The 24,418-nt window shown below is 48.0% G+C and overlaps 1 protein-coding gene across 9 annotated transcripts in view; it reads right to left on the bottom strand.

The window, feature by feature from the left end:
• Positions 1-24,418, bottom strand: part of Cux1 (cut like homeobox 1) — a 320,437-nt gene that overhangs the window by 56,788 nt on the left and 239,231 nt on the right. For 2 of the 9 annotated variants that reach the window (XM_032886312.1, XM_032886309.1), the window contains exons 11-19: positions 21,120-21,308; positions 14,382-14,440; positions 10,703-10,751; positions 8,821-8,917; positions 7,143-7,814; positions 5,982-6,047; positions 4,388-4,489; positions 2,495-3,324; positions 305-470 (exon numbers count right to left, since the gene is read on the bottom strand). In XM_032886312.1, coding sequence (XP_032742203.1) covers positions 305-470; positions 2,495-3,324; positions 4,388-4,489; positions 5,982-6,047; positions 7,143-7,814; positions 8,821-8,917; positions 10,703-10,751; positions 14,382-14,440; positions 21,120-21,308 — 2,230 coding nt within the window. The remainder of the gene's footprint in view (positions 1-304; positions 471-2,494; positions 3,325-4,387; positions 4,490-5,981; positions 6,048-7,142; positions 7,815-8,820; positions 8,918-10,702; positions 10,752-14,381; positions 14,441-21,119; positions 21,309-24,418) is intronic. The other 7 variants (XM_032886317.1, XM_032886315.1, XM_032886318.1 and 4 more) reach the window with 5 other exon arrangements.

Genomic DNA, 24,418 nt, shown 5'->3' with positions numbered 1-24,418 from the left:
CCTCTTTACTCCTGAAACCTAAGGAACCAGGTAGGGGGGTACATGCCTGTCTTTCCATCACTTGGGAGGCTGAGGCAGGAGGATTGTGGGCTCAAGGTCAGCTTCGGCTACACAGTGAGTCTGAGGCTAGTCTGGGCTACATAGTGAGTTTAAGGTCCGTCTCAGACATATAAAAAGACTTTATCTCCCCTTACCCCAATGAAAACTAACAACAACAACACCCCGCCCCCCCAAATGAAAACCAAGCCCACAGACAGAGGCTGTCCCCGCCAGGCCTTCGTAGAGGGTGGCCAGCTAGCCTCACCTGGTCCTTGTTGTTGCCCTTGCACAGGCAGAACACCTTGGCCTAGCTCTCCATTCAGCCAGAGCTGCATCCGGATGAAGGGTTCTCGGCCTTTCTGGGTCAGTTTGCTCCATGGTTTTGGCCTTGAGAGCATGTCGCTGACGCTGCCCTGGGACAGGCCCAGAACCTGGAGAAGCAAAGGACGAAAAGCAGCTGTCAGCTTCCAGAAAAGAGCATGATGCTGCAAGGTGCCCCAGAGATGTACATGTGGCCCTGGGGGCTATGGAGGGGATGAAGCGCATGGGAGGAGTCTCTTTTTCTGAGCACAAAACCATAGCCTAGACAATTTGCAGAGATAACCTTTGCAGATTTCTGATTGGATAAAGTCCTGGGACAGGGCTCTGGACAAAAGAAATTATTATAATCACAACTTCTACTGGGAATGAGGCTTGGCACCTGCCTAGAATCCCCAGTGAGGGGCTTGGGATGTGCCTAACCTATGCAAGGACCTGGGTTTCATTCCCAGCATGATCAAAAACAAAAGAGAGAAAGTATAGTCATAGCTCTTCTTGGAAAGGGGTATGAAGGCGTTGGTTTTCTCCAGGGTCCAGACCCTGCAAGCTGCAAGGTCTGAAAACTGAGAACAAACATTGCAGAGTATCTTGCCCTTTGCCTGGGGTTATTAGGAGAGGCTGGAATCAGAGCCCATAGGAATGGGGAGATACTGGAGGGGCATGGAAAGCAGGCTCCTGTGTTGACACAGGGCTAAAAGGGCGTTTGTAAAGGGTCCCTCTCACTGAATGTAGCCTGCTCACAGGTTGAGAGGAAAGCTGGTGAGGACAGAGAGTCAGCGTGGGAGTGACACCGACCACTTGCATCCATACACTCAGGCTGCTGCCTCTCACATATGGCCATACATATGTATGGGCACAAACACCCCCCAGGGCGCAGATGTCGCCCAGAGATATTTAGGGGCCTCATCCCATCACTCTGCAAAGCTTTCCAGAATAAGCAGCACTCATGGGCCAAACAAATTCAACATTATTAAGTCTGCTAAATTTAAGGTGGGAGCACAAAATGTCTATTTAAATGTTCACAAATTTTATTTTTACAATGCTGAACTCAAAATTCTACAGGGACTTTCAATTCACATCCTCATGTTTATTCACCCCCATCACTTCTTGAAAAATTGGGGCAAGGAGGTCATAAACAGACCATTGAGTTCAAGGCTAATGCAGATGAGACAGAGAGGGACTGGGTGGAGAGGGACAGGTGACCGCTACTGCTGATCCACTTCCTGTGTCACCTCAGGAAGGGAGCACTCCTCTATATTCAGCAATTCATGGCTTAATCTCTAACGATATAGGTTATTGTGTTTACTTCAGACTTTACAGGCGTGGTAAATCCTGTTATCCCGAATCTGCCACCAGATAGGTCTAGAAGCTCATCCACAAATGATTACACTTTCGTGAGCCAGGGAGAGCTGATGTGACGCTATTAGTGAGTCTGTGGGGGCCTTGCAGTGTTGAGAAAGGCAAACTAGGCCTGTTACTACGGCATGTGGGAGGTATAGGTAGGATTCCCACTAGTGTGAAGCCAGCCTGGGCTATACAGGGAGTTTCAGGTAGACAGGACTCCACAGGGAGACACTGCCTCAAAAAAACAAGAACATAAATAAACAAAAACAAGCCCATCCTAAAAAAATGAAGTGAAATAAACAAACACAAAAAGAAAAATCAAACAATCACCATGGAGCAGTTCTGTTCTATACAGCGTTTCACTCCCATGTGTGCTTTGGTTCTCAGAAGGCTGGCCACCCCCTGTGCAGTCTGATCGTCAGACCTTTGAGGTGAGGGCCACACTGGCCTGCAGAGGGGCTCCATGTTGCGTGTGTCCTGCCAGCTTGCTGCCTGCAGTCACCACTCCTGGATCTATGCTTCCTCGTGTGCTGTATGTCCAGTTTACCAGCTACCACGCAGCAGCTGACACACATGATAGCACCAAGTGGAGGACAAGCCCCAAAGCTGAGCCACAATGGGACTCAACACACAGAGCTGGGGGCTGGGACACCTGCCAGCGGCCTCTAGAATTTTGGGAGTTGGTAACATTTAATATTCCTATGATGGTTGTATTGTACAGGGTGGACACTTTGTCCCTAGGCCCAGGAAGAGATGGGAAGCCATGCCTGCCCCCAATGGTGAAGTCCCTTACCTTCTCCCCAAAGATCCTCTGGCAAATGCCATTTTTGGCCAACTTCTCTTTGACCTGCCGAGTGAGCTCGATGGTGTCCACTTCCTGATACATGTAGACCTCATACTGCTCAGGAGTCAGCGGGGGCACGGAAGGCTTGGCCGGCTTTGCCATGGGCACAATTGGGGAAGAGGGCAGTGGGCTATTCTGGGGTGTCTCACTGCGGCTGGCTCCGGTGAGGCTCAGCTCTGAGCTCTGGGAGTATGGGGACTCAGCGTTGGGCCACTCTTTCCAGTACTCTGCTGTGGCCGAGGGTCCCTGAAGCTGGCTGCGCTCAGCCCGCGGTTGGCTGCTGCCTGCCTTTTCTTTCCCACTTGCATTTGTCTCATCGGCCTTGGTCTCTTCGGAAGTGGTAAGATTTCTTCTTTCAGGCTGTACAGGGTTCCACCAAGGATCCTTCCAGGTGCTGCCGCGGACTAGCTCATTCTTCACCGGCCTCAGAACCCCCGGGGTAGCATCGGCTGATCCTGGTGGGTCCAGTGTGGGTGCATCCTGAGCCTCTTTTTTGAGGGCTGGGGCACTGGGCAAGGCTGAGGTACTGGCCTCAGGTGCTGCAGGGGTTTTCTTCAGGGAGATGGCAAGAGGGGGGTAAGTGGTAGACATGGGTGAGGCAGACAGGAGCTTGGGGTTGAGGATGGTGAGGTCGGGCTGGGACAGTGGTGCTGGCTTTAAGGCGGGGTCAAGGGCAGCCTGCTGGGCCTCCATTTCCCGGCGGGCCTGCTGTAGGATGGAGCGGATGGCATCGTCAGAGTTCCCACTGCTGGATGTGGAAGATGCCTGGACTGGCTCAGCTGTAGGGAGCAAGCACAGGGTGAGTTATGGTGGGTGGCCCTGAGAGCTGTGCACTTGCTTCACGCTGCCTCGTTAGAGCAGGGAGCACAAGGGACTGACACTGCTGCTCAGTGGCCTCTGTCACATCACACAGCAGCTGGGTTTCAGATCATGGGGAGTGATCAATGGGGATACGCCTTGCTCCTACCCTGGCTTTCTTTAGTCTATTTATGTGTATGCATTTGAGCTCACATGTGCTGTGCTGGACGGTAGAAGTCAGCAGATAAATTGCCTGCGTCACTTCTCTTCTGCCATACAGGATCAAACTCCGGCTGTCAATCGGGGTGGCAAGGACCGCTGCTTGCTGAGCCGTCTGTCTGTCTGTACCTCTTCTTTGTCTCTCATGGGTGTGCGCACATGTTTGCGCGCATGTGAACGTCACATGTGCTACAGAGCTCCTTGTCTCTCTCAGTTTAGGATAGTCTCTTTGTAGTTGAATTAACTAGGCTCTCTGGCCTGTGAGATTCTGGAGGTCCTCCTGTTCCCATCCATATCCCTAAGGGTTACAGATCTTTCTGCTATATTGGTTGTTAATATAGGTTCTGGTGATCCAAACTCAGGTAGGTCTTCATTTACTCACTGACCCATTTCCCTAGATCTAATCTGGCCTTCTTTACTGGAGAATTTTAAGCTAAATACTAACTTTCATGTGCCATATACGCATCCTTGGTTTTGCCAAAACTGGGAAGCATAATTTCTGTTAATGACTACCAGAGTCAGAGTCTCTGAGGGATCAAAGATAGTCTCTTCTAATGCTCAGGAGACAGAGGCAGGAGGATCATGAGTTCCAGCTACAAAGCAAAATCCTATCTCAGGTACAAAAACTAAAACACCTGCCCTGCCCCTATAAAGAGGAAAGACAAATCTAGATAGCTGTTCCCTCTGTATATCCTAATGTATGAAATCTTACTCAGCATCGCTTAGAAAGAAAAGAGAAAGAACCTAATTCCTGCTGACCAGAACACTCACAATCATTTTTATAATTAGGTCTGAAGGCAGTTCTTGAGGAAGTAGAAACCTTACCGGTTTTCTGCACTTGGAGTTCCCTCTTGGCTTGTTCTAGGATGGACTTGATGGCTTCATCAGAACCACTCTCAGATGCTCGGATCCGGGTCGTGATGTTACCTGCAGGGAGAAATCACAGCGATGACATCAGAGCCAGATCTCAAGTGGAAAACCAGCCGCACCAAGACATTCTGACACAGGTCCCCTAGGTGAGCTGGTGACTGACCGAAGGTGGGCATGGCCTCCCACCTGTCCCTAATTGCTGTAAATGTAATCTCACGGCATGGATGTGGGACATGTCTGGCAGGTTTCTTGCTGAACCTGTCTCAAAGTCATGGTCACTATGTTGGCAGAATAGGCTTTCTTATCATCTGAGCTAGAATATGCTCATGGGTTAGCAGAGGGGCAATCAATCATTTAGAAGAGTACAGCAAAAGGAGGGAAACTGAAAGGCAGTGCCTTTCCATGAGTCACTGAATAGCTTTGTCGTGGGACCACATTCAGGAGCTGTACATTTATTTTTCCTAAAAATAAACACGGAAAGGTGGCAAAAGGTGAAAGGTTGAGCCTGACTGGTGTGTGTGTGTGTGTGTGTGTGTGTGTGTGTGTGTGTGAGAGAGAGATTGGGGATTGATTGAATGTAGGAACTTAGGCATGCCAGGCAATCAGTTACTGTATTGCTAAGCCATGCCACAGCCCCTTACTGGGGGATTCTAGGCATTGAGCCACGCCTGAGCCTCTCATTGGGGATCATAGGCAGATGCTTTACCCACTGAACGACGTCCCTGGTCCTTCACTAGGACCATTTAGATTAATGGTCTACCACTGAGACTGAGCTACGTCCCTAGCCCTAGGTGAGACCAATCCTGGATCACTCACTGGGATGCACCAGGTGAGAAGGGAGGAGGGTGAATGTCAATCTTTTAGGGCTTATGACTACATAATGTGCTTTTTTGAAAATCACCAACAAGGATAAAAAACCATGTTGCGTTCCCTAAGGACACAAATGCATTCTTGTAGTCACATGGTGGTACTCTGCATAGTAGATACACCTTCAGAGGCTCTTAAGGTGCCAGGACTATGGGTTGGGCCCAGATCTTTGTAGCGGCCATCTAAACATAGTAATTGTTGTCTGCCTTTCTCAGTAGACATTTAATAATGAGGATACCTTGGGAAGGAGTCACTTAAAAAAGCATGGTGAAGTTGGTTCACCAATGCCTGTGGAAGGACCAGCCTTGTTTGGAATCTGTCCACATTATGGGATTTTTAAGGTATTTCAGAGTTAAAAACTTGAGGAAGCAGCAATATCTGGCTTGATACGGTCACCTGATTTGTCTTGGAGCACAACTGTTCTGTCACCTGCTTCTTGGAGTCCGACCTAGGATTGACGCTTGGAGGCTGACCTTGGCTACAGCTTGTCTAGTTTTGGCAGCTCAACAGGGGGGAGGCCAGGCGCCTTTGAACCCGTGCTTTGTTTTATACTTACTAGCTGTTTTTCACACCAGGTTCCAGGCCAGACTTACAATGCACAGTTTTAACCCAAATACACAGCTAAGGACATGCTGCTTCCTAGGTTACTGACTGCAAAGAGAAACACCTGCCTGAGACATACCTTCAGACCCATTTCTTCGTTTCGGTACTTCCTGAAAGAGTCTGTTCAGGCTCTGGCCTGGATTCTCTGTTGAAAAACAAGTGCGGTAAGAACAAAACAATCAGGGGGATGGTGGCGTCGACGACATGGGCTGTGTGACATGAGAGCTGAGCCGCCTGCCTCTAAAGAAAGGGATGAAGGCTTCCTGTGCAACACGGGAGCTCCTAGGACCTTCTTACGGGCACTGGGTCTACCGCAGGAGGAGAGCCACTGACTTGTTCAAGGCCCACAGGACTCACCACTAGGAAGGGCAACAGGAGCGAGGCACTTGCCTGCCAGTCAAGGATAGAACTCACATAGATCATCCAAAGACATCCGGTTTCAGTCAGCGTCACCGAAGAGTGCGCTGCACTCTTGGTGGACAGTCATGCTGTCTGATCCTCATCTCCTATCTAAGTTTTAGTCTGAATTTCAGGGTGCTTCAGTCGTGGCTGAAAACAAAGTCCCTTGTGTCACTGTTCACTTAGCCCAGGGACCCAGTTCTTAAGGAGGAATTATTTACACTGTGGGAGTATCTGACTATCTATCATTTATCAGGGTGTGGTGGGAAGGGGAGTAAATGAAACTTTCATGTGACTTATTGAAGGCAGGCATGTTTTGTTTGTGGTACTATAAATATAAAAAAAATCACTAATTGGACATAAATGATGCAAGATCTGTTCTCTTCTAAGGGGAAGGAGGCAGAGGGCAGCTTTGACAGGCTCTCCACAGAGCCAGTGCCTCGTGAGCATCACAGCTGTTTGTGCTGTTGGGACAGAGTTGGATGGCACCCAAGGAGCTGCTCTTGGAAGGAAGCCAGCACCTGATGCCAAGTGGACCCAAGGATGCTAAACCTGTCAGACGACACGCATGACCTAACTTCCTCTAATTAAAGACAGAGCTCTGAAATATTGAGTTTACTGAGCACAAGGTGCTGACCACACTTTCCAAGGTCAGAGTTCCCAAAGCTAATGGTTTCTAGCTCCTGTTGGCTGACCCTTGAACTCTGGATAGGGTAGTACTGAAGAGTACTTTACCTGATGTGATGTACAAATGTTTTACCACACACACAGACACATAGACACACAGACACACACACACATGCACACAGCTCCGTGTCAGGCACACATGGACGTGTCTCACCTCTCTGTCTGCCTTGGATGCTTCGAAGTGCCAGGATGTTCTGCTCATCAGACAAGAACTGCTTCATTTTGTGGAATGGCTCCTTGCCACGGACAGTCAGCTTATTCCAGGGCTTTGGCCGGGCCAGAATCTCACTCACAGACCCTTGAGATAGTCCCAAGACGTAATGTCCAAAAATGCGCTGTCCAATGTTGTGCTTGATCAGTTGCTCTTTGACCTGCCGGGCGATTTCTGCTGTATCAATTTCCTCACCCTCTGAGACGCTCCCAGCACTTTCTGATTGGCTGGGAGATGGGGCCATGCCATTTACATCTGGGCTTTGTTGTAATGGACTTGGGGAAGATATGGAGTTTGTGCTGTAAGGACCTGTTGAAAAAATGGTGCTTGTGCTTCCGGCTTCCTGCATGGCCTTGGAGTAGAAGGACTGCATTAGCTGTCGCTGGAGAAGAGAGTTTAGTGCAAACTTTCCTGTAGAAGCCAGGGGTAGGCTGGGGCTGGCCAGGTTTGAGCTGAAAAAGTCTTGACTTAACCCCGCTGGTGAGAAGTGGTGTGTACCGTTAGTATTGGAAACCTGTTCCCCCGTGTTGCGGGGCAACTGAGGAGGAGGGGAGGCCGGCAAGGGTCCCGGGCGCCGACTCTCAGGCTGGTCTCTCCCTTTTCTCCTGGCTGACCCTACAAGGAAGGGCAAACAGAATGCATTATGGGGGATTCAAAAGGGAAAAAAAACCAAGACCAGAATGCAAAGTGTGCCCCACAAAAAAAGTGCAGATTTTTCTTTTCAATTTTTTTTTAAACAAGGGCCAAAGTGGTGTGTTGGTTTGTTTTTCGATTGAATTTGTGAATCAGCCAAACAAGGCCCCCCAAAACAAGCCACATGCATTCGTGTTTGCACCTTTCTTGTACGTTGCAGCCGGGAGAATTCCCTTGACAAAGGTTCCGGTAACACACATGGGAAAGAGCTGACAGATCTTGGGGCTTCTAGCATCGCAGCAACCTCGAAGGGCCCTGCCTGACCAGCAAACACTGACACTTGGGGACCCATGGGGTCGCTCACACCACATGCTCCAGGCAGATGTACCCATTGAGTCCCCTCGATCGATCGAAGGCGCGCACTTTTTAAGAACTGCAATCACTGGAGTCCAGATAACAGTTACACACTTTGACCAGCTGCTAAATCCAAAAGCAGTCAGTGACTCCACCATTTTAGGATGAACAAATGAGAGGCTAAGGATAGGGAAGGGACAGTGTCCCCAAAGAAAACCTTATGGAGAAAGAGAAGTACCACTGGAGGACCGGCGACCTCTCAAAGCATACCATGGAAAGTCCCCAGAAGGAGGCCATGCTTGTTTTTACCCCTGGCCTGTTCACAGCACAACTAGGAAAAGATCAGAAAGCCAACATCCTCAGGTTGTCCCTTTTGGGACTTTTCAATAAGGTCGCTAGCTGACCTCTGTCGATTTGCTGTGGCGCACGCACATATGTATCGGTGCAGAAAAGGGTGGGGCAGAGCAGTGAGGAAGGGGACACCAAACGCTCAGGGTTAGTTCAGTGAATTCTGGTCACCCAGCGACGCTTCCATCATGCACACACAAACCCAGACGCAAGGGTCACCCTCCTTGTCCTCGACCCCTGGAAGCGAACCAAGCACAATGTGTGTGCTGCCCACCCATCCACCTACCGCTCAGGTCACTGTTGGAGATGCGCAGCGTGGCATTCTCGGACTGCAGCGAGCGGTTCTTCTCCAGGAGTAAAACCTCCAGGGGCTTGGTTGAGTCCTGCACAGGGCAGAGCAGGGATCACCATGGGGCCACCTTGAACCCATCCACTCCCCAGCTCAGCTTTCATGCATCACTGACTTGACCTCCTCAAAGGACAAAACTCAAGTTCTTTTCAAAAAGGACTTAGCTGAGATGACTTTAGACTTACAGATATCCTTTCTCCCCCTTTCCATGTATGTGTCGATATGTGTGGTATCTGTATGTGTATGTACACAGGTTGAAGCCCTAGTGTTGATCCTAGCCATCATCCTCTTACCTTATTCACTGAGGTAGGGTCTCTCAATCTAACTTGGCACTGGCTGATAGGCCAGTCTCGCTAGCAGCCTGCTTAGCAAGAGACAGTGTGCCCTGCCTCTTCCTCCCAAGGCTGGAATTATAGGTGGGCTATCACACCCCCCTCACACTTACATGGTAGGTTCTGGGGACCTCAACTCCTAACCTTGGGCACGACAAGCGCTTTAACCATTCTAGTTGACAATTATTTTCTATTGATGCCTGGATGTCTTTTGGCAACAGGATAAGCTGCTGACCCTGCCAGAAAGCAATGAGGAACTTGTTTTTGTTTTAATTTTGTCCATCAAGATGATGTCAGTTCTGGATAATGGGAGTAATACTACACCCTGATGTAGGTTTTAAACATTTTAGAAAACTTTGCTTTGGTTTTGCTTGGTTGCCTAAGTTAGCCTCAGAATACTGGGCTCGAGTGATCTTCCTGCCTCAGTCTCCCAGTATATGGGACTACAGATGCACCGTCACTTCTGGCTTCATGATTTATTTAAATATATTGTGTGTATGTGAAATGTGGTCTCATAGTCTAAGCTGGCTTTAGACTTGCTATATAGCCCAGGTTAGCCCTGAACTTCAGATCTTCTAGCCTCTACTCCTGAGTGTCACTATTACAGGTATGTGCCACTACGCATGGCTGGAGATTTTAATTGGCTGCTGGATGACAGAGTGCCACTGTCACCTGTCCCCCAAGTCAATGCCACTAAAACAGAACACAATATTTCCAGGTCAAGTGTTTTTTGATTGATCTTTAACAGAACCTTAAATATTTGCTGATGTCGTTTTTGGTGCTGGATTGAATCTAAGTCCCCCAAATTATTGGGTTTTTTGTTTGTTTGTTTGTTTGTTTTAAAGACAGGACCATATGGTGTAGTTCTGGCTGTCTTAGAACTCACAAAGATCTGCCTGACTGCCTCTGACCCCCAGGTGTTAGGTTAAAGGTGTCACAATATCCAGCCTGAAGTTCTTTCTCATCCCCAATGCTGACTGAGCAACTCCGCAAACACTAGTCTCTCTTTCCTGAGATGATTTCCTTTCATTTGGTCACGTCTTGTTATGGCTTCTAAGGATGGTCTCATGGACCAAAGGCTAGCTTCAAACACACTACGCAGTCAAGGGTGACCTTGAACTTTTCCACCTGTCTCTACAAAATCTTTGGATTACAGCCCCATGCAACCATTCCAGAGTTCAAGGCCCAGCAAGGACCAATCCATCCCTTCCCCCTTCTTGATTTTCTTTTTATTAGCATTTTTTATTAATGTTCTTATGGAATATTGAAGCTGGCCTCAGGCTCCTGAATCTTGCCTTCATGTCCCAAATGCTAACCTTACAGGTAAGCACTATCAGGCTCAGTTAGTGAAATGCTCTTGAGGAAGGACTTGGCGGCTGTAAACGAGGCCCTCTCTTACAAATGCAGAGATGCAGATGCAGGCCTCAGGGGCCAGCAGTGACCAGCATCTGCTGCCACCACTCTGAGGGCAAGGTGAGCTAGTATACCTGTGTCCCTGCTCCCTCCGATGGTGCAAACTCCATGGACTTCAGAGTGCTGAAAAGGCAAGACATGTGGTTACTTTCAACCTTTCCTTTACTAGTGGCCTGTCAATAGTCATTAACGCTCTGGTTCTTGTTCTGCAGGCAGTGGGGGAACTGACAACTTTAACAACTTCCCTGGCAGGAACCGAATTTGATAATGCCTCTAGAAGAACCAGTCTTCAACTAGCAGTTGGTTAGCAAAAGGCTTTTTCGCCTAGCATGTAAATCATTCCATATGAAGTCACACCAGGGCTGCACAAACTCATTTTACAGTGTAATACAGACATCACAATTGTTGCAAGCTGAATGGATTTGTAAAAAAGGAAATGGAAAGTTCTATGAGGGGAGGGCAAAAGGAGAGAAATTCATCACCCGTGGCCACTACTCATGTGTTCTCTGGGAACTGAGGCTTGCTTAGGAATGAGTGAAGAGACAGGAGTAGCTCAGAATCAGGAGGCAGCTCTGTGCAGCCCCAGATGTGGTGAGGGATAGAATTATTGCTTCACTGTCCTCTTAGTAAGTGATCTAGGCTGTGTCATGATCACTGGGGCTCTGGACAGTCTGTCCAGGAGCCAGAAACAGCAGGCTCACGGATCTGATGCTCTTCTGCTGTCTTTGGATCTGTGCTCATGCGCAGTGTGGGAGCCAGGGGTCCTCCTCACTCTGCTTCTCCAGCACTCAGATTACAGACAGGCACATACTGTCCTGCCTAGTATTTTATGTGGGTGCCAGGGATGGCATTCAGGCTCACACAGTGGCATTGTCTAAGTGCCATCCCCAGAGTCTCCTTATGAAAAAGGGAAATGAGTGTGTGGGGCTCTGTGCAGGTGCCATGCGGATGAAGACAGAATGGTAAGATGGCTCAGTGGGTAAAGGCACCTGTTGCCAAGCCTTGTAACATAGTTCAGCTCCCAGGACCCACATAGTAGATGAAAACTGAAAGTGTCCAGACTTCGATTCATGTGCAGCTACACTCACAATAAATAAAAAAAAAATTAAAGCCTATGTAGGATCAATATACAATCTGTGCAGCTGGACTGTTTCCCTTCAAGGACCACAGGAGTGTGTCATCAAGATACACGTACAAATGCAGGAAATTGTCATAAGTAATAAAAAGTATTAAAAAAAACCAGTTGGGTGTGGTAATGCATTCCTTTAACGCCAGAACTTGGGAGGCAGAGACAAATGGATCTCTGTGAGTTGCAGGCCAGTGTGATCTACAGAATGGGTTGAATTCCATGTCACCCAAGGGGAATAGCAGTGGAGATATGGGTATTTGGAGCCTGGAGATGCAAGAACATGGTGACTCAGGAGTGGGCCGGATAGGCGGTTGGAAAAGAGGCGAGGGTTAGCGTGCAGCTGTGATGCCCTCACCTGAAGGCACACGGGCTGGAGTTCAGATTCCCAAAGATGGGGTCTGGCCATGGGCTAGGTGGCTGGGAGGGATGAGGTAGAGCCAGGAATGACATAGTAGTGGTTTGTTTTGCTTTTTAGGACAAGATCTTAAACCATCTGCTGGTCTTGAATTCACCACGTGGCTGAATGATCCTGAGTTCTGGGATTATAGATGTGTATCAATATGCACTTGCTGTATACCGTGGTTCAAAGCTAGAAGGTTCAGTTTGTTCTGTCCATTTTTGTTAAAACAGCGTGTTGTTTATGTAGCCCAGGCTGGCCTCAGACTCAAAATCCTCCGCCTCTGGTTTCTGAGAGCTGGTATTACAGGTCAGCACCACCATACTATGCACCGAGCTTATCTCTCAATTACTCATTCATTTCTTCAACCTATTTATTTACTTATTTATGCACGTATAGAGTGTGGTTACACGTGCCATGTGACATGTGACATGTACAGACAGCAGTCAGAGGACAATGTCTGAGCTTTCATCTTTCCCTTCTATAGTGAGTTCTAGTGATGGAACTCAGGTTGTCAGGCTGAGCTAGCTCACTGGCCCTTCTTTGGTTTTTGAAGGAAAAGAAGGGTAAATGAAGCTATGGACAGACAAGCCAGGTAAAAATGTATGTCATTGAGCTAAGGAACTGGGGGCGGGGTGCAGAGCGTATGAGCGCAGGAATGGCAATGGGGGTGGGGAGAGATTAAGGGTTTGTTCAAGGAGCTGCTGATGGGGAGGGGAAGGCGAGAAAGGAGGGGCAAGGAGGGGAAAAGAGGGCGGGGGAGGGGAGGGAGAGTCTGCAGAAGTCGAGAATGTGCTGGGGATGGAGGTGGCGGGGAGCAGCGTAGGAGCCTCACCAGGAGTCTGAAGGAGGTCACAAGTAAGCAAAAGGCAGATGGGGTTTATAGAAACTAGGAGTGGGGGGAGGGCGGCTGGTTTGACTCAGGAGAGTGAGGGTGTCTGTAAAAGTAAAATCCCATCAGGAAGGAAGGGACGAAGGCCAGGTGGAGGGATTCCTATGGATACACAAGACGGGGCCAAGACCCAGATAGGGTCTGGAATCACCTAGGAGGCTACCTCTGTCCATGTCTCTGAGGGAGTTTGCAGACGGGACTAACTGAGGTGGGAAGATCCATCATTAATGTGGGTGCTGGAGACCTAAACTGAGTAAGAAGGAGGTGAGCTGAGCATCAGCATCCATGGCTCTCTGCTCCCGAGCTGCGGATGCCATGTAACAGCCGCATGAGCTCCCGTCACCACGCCTTCCCTAACATGATGCACTGTACCCTCAAGTTAAGGTCAAGATAAACCTCCCTCTCTTCCTTCCTTTGCTTTAGTAAGGGATTTTTCTCATAGCACCAATAAAAGGAACAGAAGGATTCCAGGTAAAATGAAAGGAATAAGGCATCTTCATGGTACAGCTGGGGTGGGGGATGGGAGAGGTAAAGAAGGGCTCCGAGTGGCACCACATTGACTATAAATCCTGGTGTAAAGACATGGGAGAGCTGTGTGCACTGCACATGGGGTTACAGGATAGGGTCAGGGAGCTGGGACTTCCATGAACTAAGGGATAGAGGGACAGGACAGGGTTTGAGAGCTCAGTCCCAGAAGGAGGAATCAGAGGTAGAAGGGCTTTCAAATGCAGGCTTCTGTACCGAAGATGGCGGGCTTCTGGCATGGAATAGTACCTGAGCTTTCAATGGGAAAAGGTTTTCTTCCTCTACTCTGTTTCTGCTTGGGGGACTTACACTTGAGAAACGAACTCAGAGGGTACAATTGCTCTAAGAGCAGCATTTACTCTGATCCCATGCATGCTGGAATGAATACTTTAAACACAGTCTCGTAAAGTCCAAAGAAGGCTGGGATGACACTCAGTGGGTAGCCTGCTTTCTTGGCATTCATAAGGCTTTGGGTGAATGGCTAGTCAGCGCCAGCACAGCACAAACAAGGTGTGGTGGTGCAGGTCTGAAATCCCAGCACTAGGGAGGTGGAGGCAAGAAGATCAGAAATTCAAGATCATCCTTGGCTATATATGGATTTTCAGGCCAGTCTAGGCTACATGAGACCCAATCACAAAGCCAATTAGCCAACCAGCCAACCAACCGAGCAGCCAGCCAGACAAAAAGGAAGAGACCGTAAGTGACTTGAGTGAGAACAGTCAAAGTGCTGGTGGCCCTGGGTCTGGGTCCCACTTTGCACCAGTTAGCAGACAGGCAGTCTTAGAAGGCCCCATGCTCCGCCATACTCACGTCAACTCTTTCTTCACATCTTCATAGTCAGCCTGGCCTTTGAGTTTTTCTTCCAGTTGCTGAAAGCAGAGGGTTTTTAGTTAGTAGCTATGTCTTGAAGGAGGTTGTCAAATTTCACTGACGACGATCTCTATAAGCAACCCTGCATCCAGGGAGTCAACAATGTGGGAGTCAACGTTTCCTTTCTGTTTCTATGACCTGCTGTGAGTGTACATGTGTGTATGTGTGTGCATGGGAACACAACTAGAGGTTTTAGTATAAAACTCAGTGAGAGTAGAAGGGGAAAGCTTCACAAAGGTAGAAAAATCCCACTGTGTATAAAATGCCAGGAAATGGAAGCGCAGCCTGGGTCCTAACACTTCAAAGGTGTCATGTGGCTTTTGAACAAATGTGTTTGACTGCCTGGAGAGCACAGGTAAAACTGCAATTCTGGTGGAAGCAGCCCGCAGCTATTCAGAGGAAGGTAAACAAGCACCAAGAAGTAAGCATGGTCACTGGGAGACTTAGACATTAGGGCTTAGGGAGTAGGGCCAGTTCCCTTGTGTGGCTCTCTGAAGGCTGCTTTATTCTGGTGAGAATGACTCTGGCTGACAGTGTCAGGCCCAACTGCCCTCTGTGGCATTGCAGTATATTTCTAGGGTGATGATAAGTCTAAGTGTTCCAGGATATTCTGTAAACTTGCAGGATACATCCATGACTCTATGGCTATCTTTACACTGACGGTTTTCCTGGGGTTGTGTGGGAAGTCTCAGGTGCTTCCTTCCAAGACCTGTTTTTGTGTTTGAGGCCTTTGGGCCTCCAGGTAAACCTCGAGTCTGTAGGAGTCTGGTGAGTCAGCATCCAAGGTGGGGCTGAACAACTTTCAGGGTCTCAGCAGCTAGCACCTTACTATAGACATATGGAGCCACTAGGTGTCTCTTCAGGTCCTAGTTAGGACCAATGGAGAACATTCTAGAGCCCGAAGAGAAAAGGCTTAATTGCTTGGTCCCTCAGCCTCCAAACTCCTCTGTATCAGGACCTACCCAGAGGTGCAAGCAGACAGTTGTTTTCTCTCATCCACTCAGCTTGTTTTCTTCCATTGCCTCTGCTGACAAATTTCTTGTGTATTTCAAGTGCAGAAAATTGCTCCACCTCGTTCCCTTTTAAATATCTCTTGCTAACTTTATAAATTATAATGGTTTTCTCAGGGATAATCAAATGGAGGGTGGTAGGCACTCATTTTCCCATAAAAGACTCTCAGAAGGTGTTCGGAAAGAAGTGATTATTCCATTCCTTTCCCTACAGTCAAATAGCAGGAGGCACTGACGTACCGCCCACCCTTGCAAAGTATTATCTGCAGTGTTTTGAGGAGGCCAGATGTGAACACACATGTCAGGTCACCTCCAGAGAATGGCAGAAAGCAGGGAGGAAGGCAGAGGGAGGGGCTGAGATGGAATGTGTTAGCCTAAGACAGCCAACCAGCATGAGCTCAGGCCTGTTTCTTATAAGCCAGACATCTTTGGGACAATTAGGATATTTCTGCTCTGCCAAATGAGAGCAGCAACAGGGGGCTAAAGCTGTTTCCTGAGGGAAGAATGGGAAGAACCAGTGGGAGACACCGCTAGGCCTCCCAAGCCCGAGATTCCTGTTACTGCCAAGTGTATGCACTTGGTCTTACCCTGTGATGGGACCGATAAAGAGAGGCCTGGAAAAATAGCTCAGTTGGCAGAGTGCTTGCTCAGACTTGGGCTCCAAATTCTGCAGCATACAAGCCACTCATGGCTCTACACACCTGTAATCCCAGGCAGAGACAGGGGTACAAGTTCAAGTGCCTTCTCAGTCACATAACTAGTTTGAGGCTAGTGTGGGCTACATGAGATGCTTTAAAAAAAAAAAAGTCGTCACCATCAGAGTCTTGTTTTATTTTATTTACTATTATTGTTGGGTTTGTGTATTTGTATGTATGTGGGCCCATGTGCCATGGTGCTTATGTGGAGATCAAAGGACAATGTTTGTGGAGTCTATTCTTTTCTTCTATCTTTATAGGGGTCCTGGGAATTGAACTTAGGTTGCCAGATTTGTGTGCCAAGTACCTTCACCCACTGAGCCCTGTCAGCAGCCTGGAAGCTGTATATTTTATTTATTCATCAATGAAAATATTTACTATTGCTATTATAAGTGGACGTACATGTGCACACCATTGTGTGCGTGGTCAGAGTATGATGTTTGTGGAGTTGGCTCTTTGACCTTTGTGTGGATTCTGGTGACTGAACTTGGGTCGCCAGGTTTCCTTTATCCCCCCGGCCACCTGGGCAGTGTGTGTGAGGTATGGCAGTGCTCAGCAAGAACTGAACAACTTCCATTGACGCTTCATGTTCTAGCTGGACAGTTTCACAGTGAAGACCTTACCAGTTCTTTTGTAAACTGCAGTGACATATTTCATCCTGGGGAGACCGAGTGCTAGGAGCTTGGCAAGGGGGCGCTCAACAAAGCTTATCCCCACTTTAGCATACCTTTGATCTGGTCCTAACCCCAATGCAGTCTCCTTAGATAGGAATGGCTCTGGTTGCTCCACGAGACTGGATCTAACACATGCTGTCTGGCAGGGACTCTATCTGCTGAGCCACCTCGCTGGCCAGTGATAGTATCCTTATAAATTGAGTGCCTAATTAATCTTAGCTCAGCTCTCTTTGTTTTGAAACAGGGTCTCATGTAGCTCAGGCTGGCCTTGAACTTGCTTTATGCCCAAGGAAGACCTTGACTTTCTGATCCTCCCACTTCTCTCCCCAGAGTGCTGACATTGTAGGTTTACACCAGTTTATGCAGTGCAGGGGCTTGTGCATGCTATGCAACTCAACAGCCTAGACTGAGACTTGCTAGCCTTGCTCATAAACACTCATTTTTAATTGACGGTAATAGTGACACTTCCCATGCCACAGTGAGGACAGTGCCAGTGACTGGCTAATTGCACTGCTTCTCCATAAAGAGTGCTCTGACAAAGCCATGAACAGTTATCAAAAATAGCTGCCTGTCAGGCCAGTTCATTAATTATGAACTCAGAATCATCCGGCACAACGGCAGTGCTGCCGAGCGCTTGTCAGACCCGGCAGGAAGAAACGGTTCTCACTCACACGCTGGTTTCCACACCTGTTAAAGGTGAGAAGACATGGATGGTGACGAGCTAACCGTGACGTCTGTATGAAAGAGTAGCATGTTGGCCAAGAGAAACTAGTAAATATGAGAGCTCATGGTGGAGGAGGGATGGGACAGTTTCAACATGCTGGGGCACAAGAAGCACTTTATGAGTTGCCTGGGATGTCCGATTACAGACAGCACCAGTAAGAAGTGTTGGTTAATGAAACAAAAACAAAACAAAAGCAGCAATCGTGTTAGGATTCAAGCTTCTGCCTATGGGCTGGGGATGCAGCTTCGTCGGTAGTGCTTGCAAAGCATGCGTGAAGCTCTGGGCTCCATTCCCAGCACCACAGCATCACTTAAGCAGGGCATAGTACAGTACACCTGTCATTTTAGCATTCCAGAGGCAGTAGACATTCAAGGTCGTAATTGAGTACAGAATGAGTTTGAGACCCTGTTTTGACCATGAAACCAACTTCGTAAGACTTGCTCTCTCAAAGTGACTGTTATCAGAGCTGCTTCCAGGCTTTACCCTGATTCCAGTTCCTTAGTACATATTCTGTAATCACTACCCCCCCAACCCCCAAAGCTGAAAAAATAAGGTTCAAGCAGGAAAAAAAAAAAAAAAGCAAGCTAACAGCAACAACAATAAACAGGCAAAGGGGGAGGGGCAGTGGGAAGAAAGAAAAACCAGAAAGAAAAATCTCACAGTCCTAGCATTTGGGAGGTTGTGGCAGGAATTCAAGGCTACTCTTGACTACACAGTGAATTCCAGGCCAAGGTGGTACTGAGACCCCGTTTAAAAACGAAGGAGGAAGAGGGGAAGAAAGGCCCAGTAGTGTGAAGGCCCAGGCTGTCATTTGTAAGTGTGGTGTTAGAGGAGCTGTGACTGAAGGTCCGAGTTCCTCACTATAGAAGCATCAGGTGACATGTTGAGAAGGTGACAAGCCTTATTCATCTTATTCATAAAGCATCTCCCCAATAATTGTGTCTACATTTAGTTTAAATCAGAGGCTATAAATTATGCACATTAAAAAAAGAAGCCATGGCTGAGCAGAGTGGCACAGACCTACCCCCAGCACTCAGGAGGCAGAAGTAGGTGAGTTCAAGGCCAGCCTAGTGTACTGAGCACTCTAGGCTGGCCAAGGTTATTTAGTGAAATCTGCCTTAAATACACACTCAGTGCTCCAAACTCAAAAAACAGATCCTGAGAAGATACCTCATTCAATCAACCTTACCCCTGTAAGGCAAGGAGTAGGAGGTATAGCAGGGAGATCTGCCCTTCTGGTGGCCTCTGAGGCCTTCTGGGTATAGCCTTGATATGTACGGGAGCCATCTTTACTTTTAGCAACAAGGGGTTAAGATAATTAAAATCAGAAATCTCGTTACTAGAGGATATGTTTTGATTATTAGATCAGACGAAGGGAAGGGAAGCATGATTTTGGAAAGGAGCATCGCCGGATTGTTTCATTAACTGTGCAGTATTAAAGAATTCCCCCAAGACACGATAAGAACATTAATTTGTGCAACTCTGTTTCATTGTGTGTGTGTGTGAAGGCAAACATTAGAGCCTTAACTGATTTAGAAGAAATTGCTCTGTATGAGAATTGGAGAGCTGACAGCCTGCAGCTTGCTGGGGAGCCATGGGCAGGATGCATTTGAATCAAGCCCTTATTGGGAGAGAGGAGACCCAGAAAAACAATTGAATGATGATGTCATCCAGGGCAGAGAAGTCAAACCTGAGTCTCATGCCAGCCAGGCAAGCTGAGAGGAGGAAATGTTGGGCTATGAGCCATCTACCCGAGCCCAGGGCCTCTTCCTCAGGACACCTGGGCAAGGCATTTTCGGAGCAAGAGAAAGATAGCTCTGCCACAGAAGCCAAGGAGAAACTAGCCTGGCAGAGCTGTGGTACGGCTGGCACCAGCCACACACTCACAGCCAAACTGGGTTCTGGGCTAAACTTGGTCATGTATCAGAAAGAAAAAAAAAACACTGAAAGAAAAAGGACTGGGGAAATGGTGAACTGCTTACAGGGTAAGCCTGAGAAGCCGAGTCCTATCCCAGAAACCACATAGGAGTTGGGCATGGGGCATACTTTTTAATCCTAGTGCAAGAGGTAGAAACAGGCAGATACATGGGACTTGCTGGCCAGCCAGCTATGCCTTCTCTTTGTGTCCCAGGTCCCAGGAAAGCCTTTTTGTCTTAAAACAAAAGGTGGAATTTGCTAGGTAGCCCAGGTTAGCATAGAACACACAGGTTATTTTCTCTTGCTCTTGTCTTCAAGAGTTGGGATTGGAGGCATGCACCATCATGCTATCTAGAATTACCTCATGAAAGAAAAAAAACCTGTCCTTCCGTCCTTCCCTCCTTCATTGTGAGACCAGGTCTCACTGTAACAGTCAAGGGTGGCTTGGAATTTCTAGGCTTTATGATCCTCCTGCCACCTCAGCTTCCCCAATAGCTAGGAGTACAGACAGATTCATGTTTCAGCCTCTGCGTGTGTGTGTGTGTGTGTGTGTGTGTGTGTGTGTGTGTGTGTGTGTGTGTGTGTGTGCATTCATGCACAGATGGAGAAAGGACGACATTGGTTGCCCTGCTCTTCATTCTCTGCTGTATATGCGAGAGTCTCTCACTGAAGCCAAAGCCAGAAAGTCTTAGCATCCCCACCAATGGGGTTATAGACACGTGCCTAACCTGCCAGGGCTTTACACAGGTGCTGGGGACTTGAACATAGGTCTTCATGCTTATATAACAAGTGCTCTTCACCGCTGGGCCATCTCAACCTAGCCTCTTCCGTTGTTCAGTGAGCTAGATTTGCTTCATTTACTGAACTCACCCAACTCATGCATGAACAAGGAGACACCGGGAGGGGCAGGCCAGCCTTGGCTGAAAATCCCAGGGGAAGAACAGGAGGCCCTCCAGCCTGGCCAGAGCCTAGATGGTGCTGGTCTCGCCTTCTTGTCTGCCAAACATACTTCCCAGGAGTCCCTCCTGGCCCTGACACCTAGCAATCTAGGGTTCCAGATGTGTCTTTAAATTGCACTTGATTTGACTGGTACTTTGAAGTGTAATTACTATTATTTAGTATATGTAAAATGTTCTGGGTTCTGCATTAGGGACATGGTCTTATAAACAGACTTAGAAGCCAGTGTCTGCTCAATTGCCTTGAATTCCATTTGGGACAGGAGGGACAGCATATGGTTCTGAGGGTTGAGGCAACATCGAGTTCCAGGCCACCAGGCTTCAGTACACACTGACAAAGAGTGACTGTCAGTTTATGGGGGCTCAAATAGGTTTTCCATAGATCTCCAGGCTCCCATGTAGTTTTAGAGAGGCCAGAGTTCTGTGAATTGGGTGCCTGCACAGAAAGTTGGGACACTCAGCAGGGCTCTGTGAAGGCATCTGTCAAGTACCAGGGACTTCTTTGCTGTGGGGGAGTGGTGTATCCCAATGAAATGGCAGGAGCAGCAGTGGGTGTCAGACTTAGTTTCTCTGTCCAGGGATCCAGAACTGCATAGGCTCAAGCTTGCAAGCTTACTGTCGAGGGCCAGTATGTTCATGAACGCTCATTCACGCTTGCTAACCCCACCTTACCCATGCTCTCGTCCCCCTCCACGCCCTTACTTTGAGTGTGCTATTCTTGGCGTTCAGCTGCTGCTCCAGCTGTGAGATCTGGCTGGCGGAATTCTCACGCAGCTTGGTGAGGCTGGCCTGGAGTCGCTGCACATCTTCCACCAGCTGGGCAATCTCCCGCTCTTTGGCAGCCAACTCTACTTCCAGGCTGGATCGGGTCAGCACCTCTATGGCCTGCTCCTGGGAAGGACAAAGCAATGACGAGACAGCACTGGCTCTGGGGGAGGGGGCTTGGGGACCTGTCCATCTGCAACTGAAGCACAAACCACACAGATAGGAGGGTACAATCAGCAGGAATCAGGGGTGGCCATGACTTCCTGCCTTTGCATGGCTGTGACCTGGATCTGTTACTTGGACAAATATTTCTTAGAATCTACCTTGTACTAGGCATGTGGCAACTGAGAAAAAGCCTGTCTTTTACAGGCTCAGTATAATGTGGCTGGGCGAGTTAGATACACCTTTGAAATACTCCAGCTTGTGACATGTGAGGTGGTATCAAGGACTACACAACACTGAAACAGGGAGGGTATGAGAGTCAAAGTCAGAAAGACTGTTTACTCAGTGCCAGAGTCTTACCATGTAAGCCTAGGCCAGCCTGGAACTCATAGGAATCCATCTCTCCCTGCCAGCGAAGAGCTGGGAGTAGGGATATGCATTGAAAGGCTCTTTAAAGTAGATTGGTCCAAGAAAGTCTCACTGAGGTAAGGACATGTGAGCAGGGACCTGAAGGGTATGAGGTGATGTTTTAATGAGGCTGGCTCTCATGTACCTCAGGCTGAACTTGCCATATAGGGAGGCTGGCTTTGAATTCCTAATCATTCTGCATTTACTTCCCCAGTGCTGGGACTCAGGGCGTTCACCACCACTCGGACTAGCCCAGAGTTTAAAGATGAGGAATATACACATCAGTGGTTCCTCTGCTTAGAAATGCTTCTGATAAGGAAATGAATGGTTTCTTTTATTCATTAATCTCCTGCCCGCCATGCTTTTGTGTGGTATATAGGTCAGAGCACAAGCTGGAGGACTGAGATCTCAGATTGTCAGGCTTGGCAGCAACTGCTGAGCCATGGCTCCAGCCTGAGTACTGATGTTAAAAAATGTCTTCAGAGGCTACAGAAATGATTTGGTGGTTAAGGGCACTTGGCTGCTTGGCCAGAGGACTCAGGTTCTTTTCCCAGCAACCACTTAGAGGGTTTCAACTGTATTTAAATCCAATCCAGTGCAGGTAGTGCCCTCTTCTGGCCCTTCATGAGCACTGCCTGCACATGATGCACAGACATATATGCAAATGCTGTGTGAAACATGGAAGCCAGAAAGGCATTTAAAAACAAGCAAAAGTCCAATCTGTAACTTGGTTTCCCAGACTCAAATCGTGTTTTCACTGAGTTGTAAAGAAAATCCTGGGGTTGGGGATTTAGCTCAGTGGTAGCGCAAGGCCCTAGGTTCGGTCCCTAGCTCTGAAAAAAAAAAAAAAAAAAAAAAAAAAAAAAAAAAAAAAAAAAAAAAAAAAAAAAAAAAAAAAAAAAAAAAAAAAAAAAAAAAAAAAAGAAAATCCTAGGGCCGTGGGTGGTGGTACGCACACATGATCTCAGTCCTTGGAAGGCTGATGCAGGAGGATGGAGAGTTTACCAGCCTGGGATACATAGTGATCCCCATACCCAAACACCAAACAAAAATATTTTTAAAGGTAGTTATGGCTCTGGATAATTCTGGAAGCTTTTCTGCAGAGTAGAGACATTTGGATATGACTGGTATGGATGGGGACTGGAGTGGAGCTTCCACAGCATGAAACAGTTGTCCCCCAACCCCGAAACACACGGAGGTAGAGGACAAAGCATTTCCTAGATTCTTGTCTAGTCTATGCCCAAGATGCTTGTCATAGCACACATGGGACATGTGGGGACAGCCAGTTACTGAGGGAAGTGACTTTTTGTCATTTCCTGTTCTGGTTCTTTAATTTGTATGATGTTCTATTTCCTCCCTCTGGTGCTGAACTCCTAGGTATCCCCTACTGCCTGTCCCCGATTATAGTCTACCCATACTGTCCTGTCCAGCACATACCCAAGGATGCCTGTCTCCAGTGAGCTGGTGCCTATGAGGCAAACCCAGGAATGGCAGATGGGTGGAAGAAACTCTAGAACCAAGTGACAGCCTGGGGATTTCTTACTGTCTTAAAAAGTATCAGTTTACAATGGAATGAAAACTTTAAAACACAAAGGTTCCACAATAGGATTTGCAAAGTCTAGCTGTGGAGCAGGGAAGGGGGGTATATAAGAGAGATGATCCAAGGGATTAGGTATGTGGTGTACACCCACAGTCCCAGCATTCCAGAACTGGAGGCAGGAGGATTACGAGTTCAAAGCTATCCTTAGCTACATAATAAGTTGGAGGCTAAGCCTGGGCTGTCTTATGAGATAGATGAATAGACTGATATACAGACAGACAGATAGATAGACAGAGTGGCCTTCAGAGAGGTCAGAGGTCAGCCTGGTGGCATGTGCAGTATGAGTCATGTATTCTAATGGGTCTGATCCATCCCATTCTGGAAGATGCCAACTGTAAACATTGTTTCAAGGGTTCTTTGACAGAGTCTATAAAACCAGCCAAAAGGTGACCTAGGCCTAACAATGGGTCAGATCAAGTAGATCAAGCCCAAGCTAAGGAATTGGGGATGGTGGTTCAAACAATCTATGTACACAGAGAAGTTCTTGGTGGACCTAGGGTGTATCACCAGACCCTTGGGTACTTGAGCCACAAATTCCTCATTCAAGCTGACCTGAAAACATACTACTAAAGTCAAATGAGATATGATCATATTCCCAAGACAACCTGTTCTTTGACCCATAACTGTCTCCTATACTGGATACTCCCTCCTCTTGGCCCCATAGTGGGATACAATGAAATGAAAGAATGGAGAAAGGCTAGGGGCTGAGGTGGATGGAAAGGCTTGAGTCTGGGCAAGGACCCAGGAGACTGCCATTTTAGAAGCTAAGGATGAGAAAGATATAGGTACACTGGGAAAGGAAAGCACAAGCAGAGGGAAGAAGAGGGTAAGTCCAGACTAGCCCTTCTGTTTCTCTACAGGAGAGGCATGGGGTCAGCCTCTTTCATGCTGTCTCCTCTTGGAGAGCAAGGCCAGCTGGGTAATCAGTGGTGTTGGCCTCACAGATGGCCTTGCCTCCCAATATTGCAGTTCCCACAGGCTGAAGTATAGCCAGGTGTGCTGCAGCTGACCCTCGAACCAGTATTTGTCGGTAGACACTTCGCAGGGGCTCTTCGGCACATCCTGT

Source organism: Rattus rattus, chromosome 16 (genome assembly GCF_011064425.1).
Source record: "Rattus rattus isolate New Zealand chromosome 16, Rrattus_CSIRO_v1, whole genome shotgun sequence".
Classification (NCBI taxonomy): domain Eukaryota; kingdom Metazoa; phylum Chordata; class Mammalia; order Rodentia; family Muridae; genus Rattus; species Rattus rattus.
Note: the sequence above shows the minus strand (reverse complement) of the source record. Positions and strands in the feature narration are given on the sequence as shown.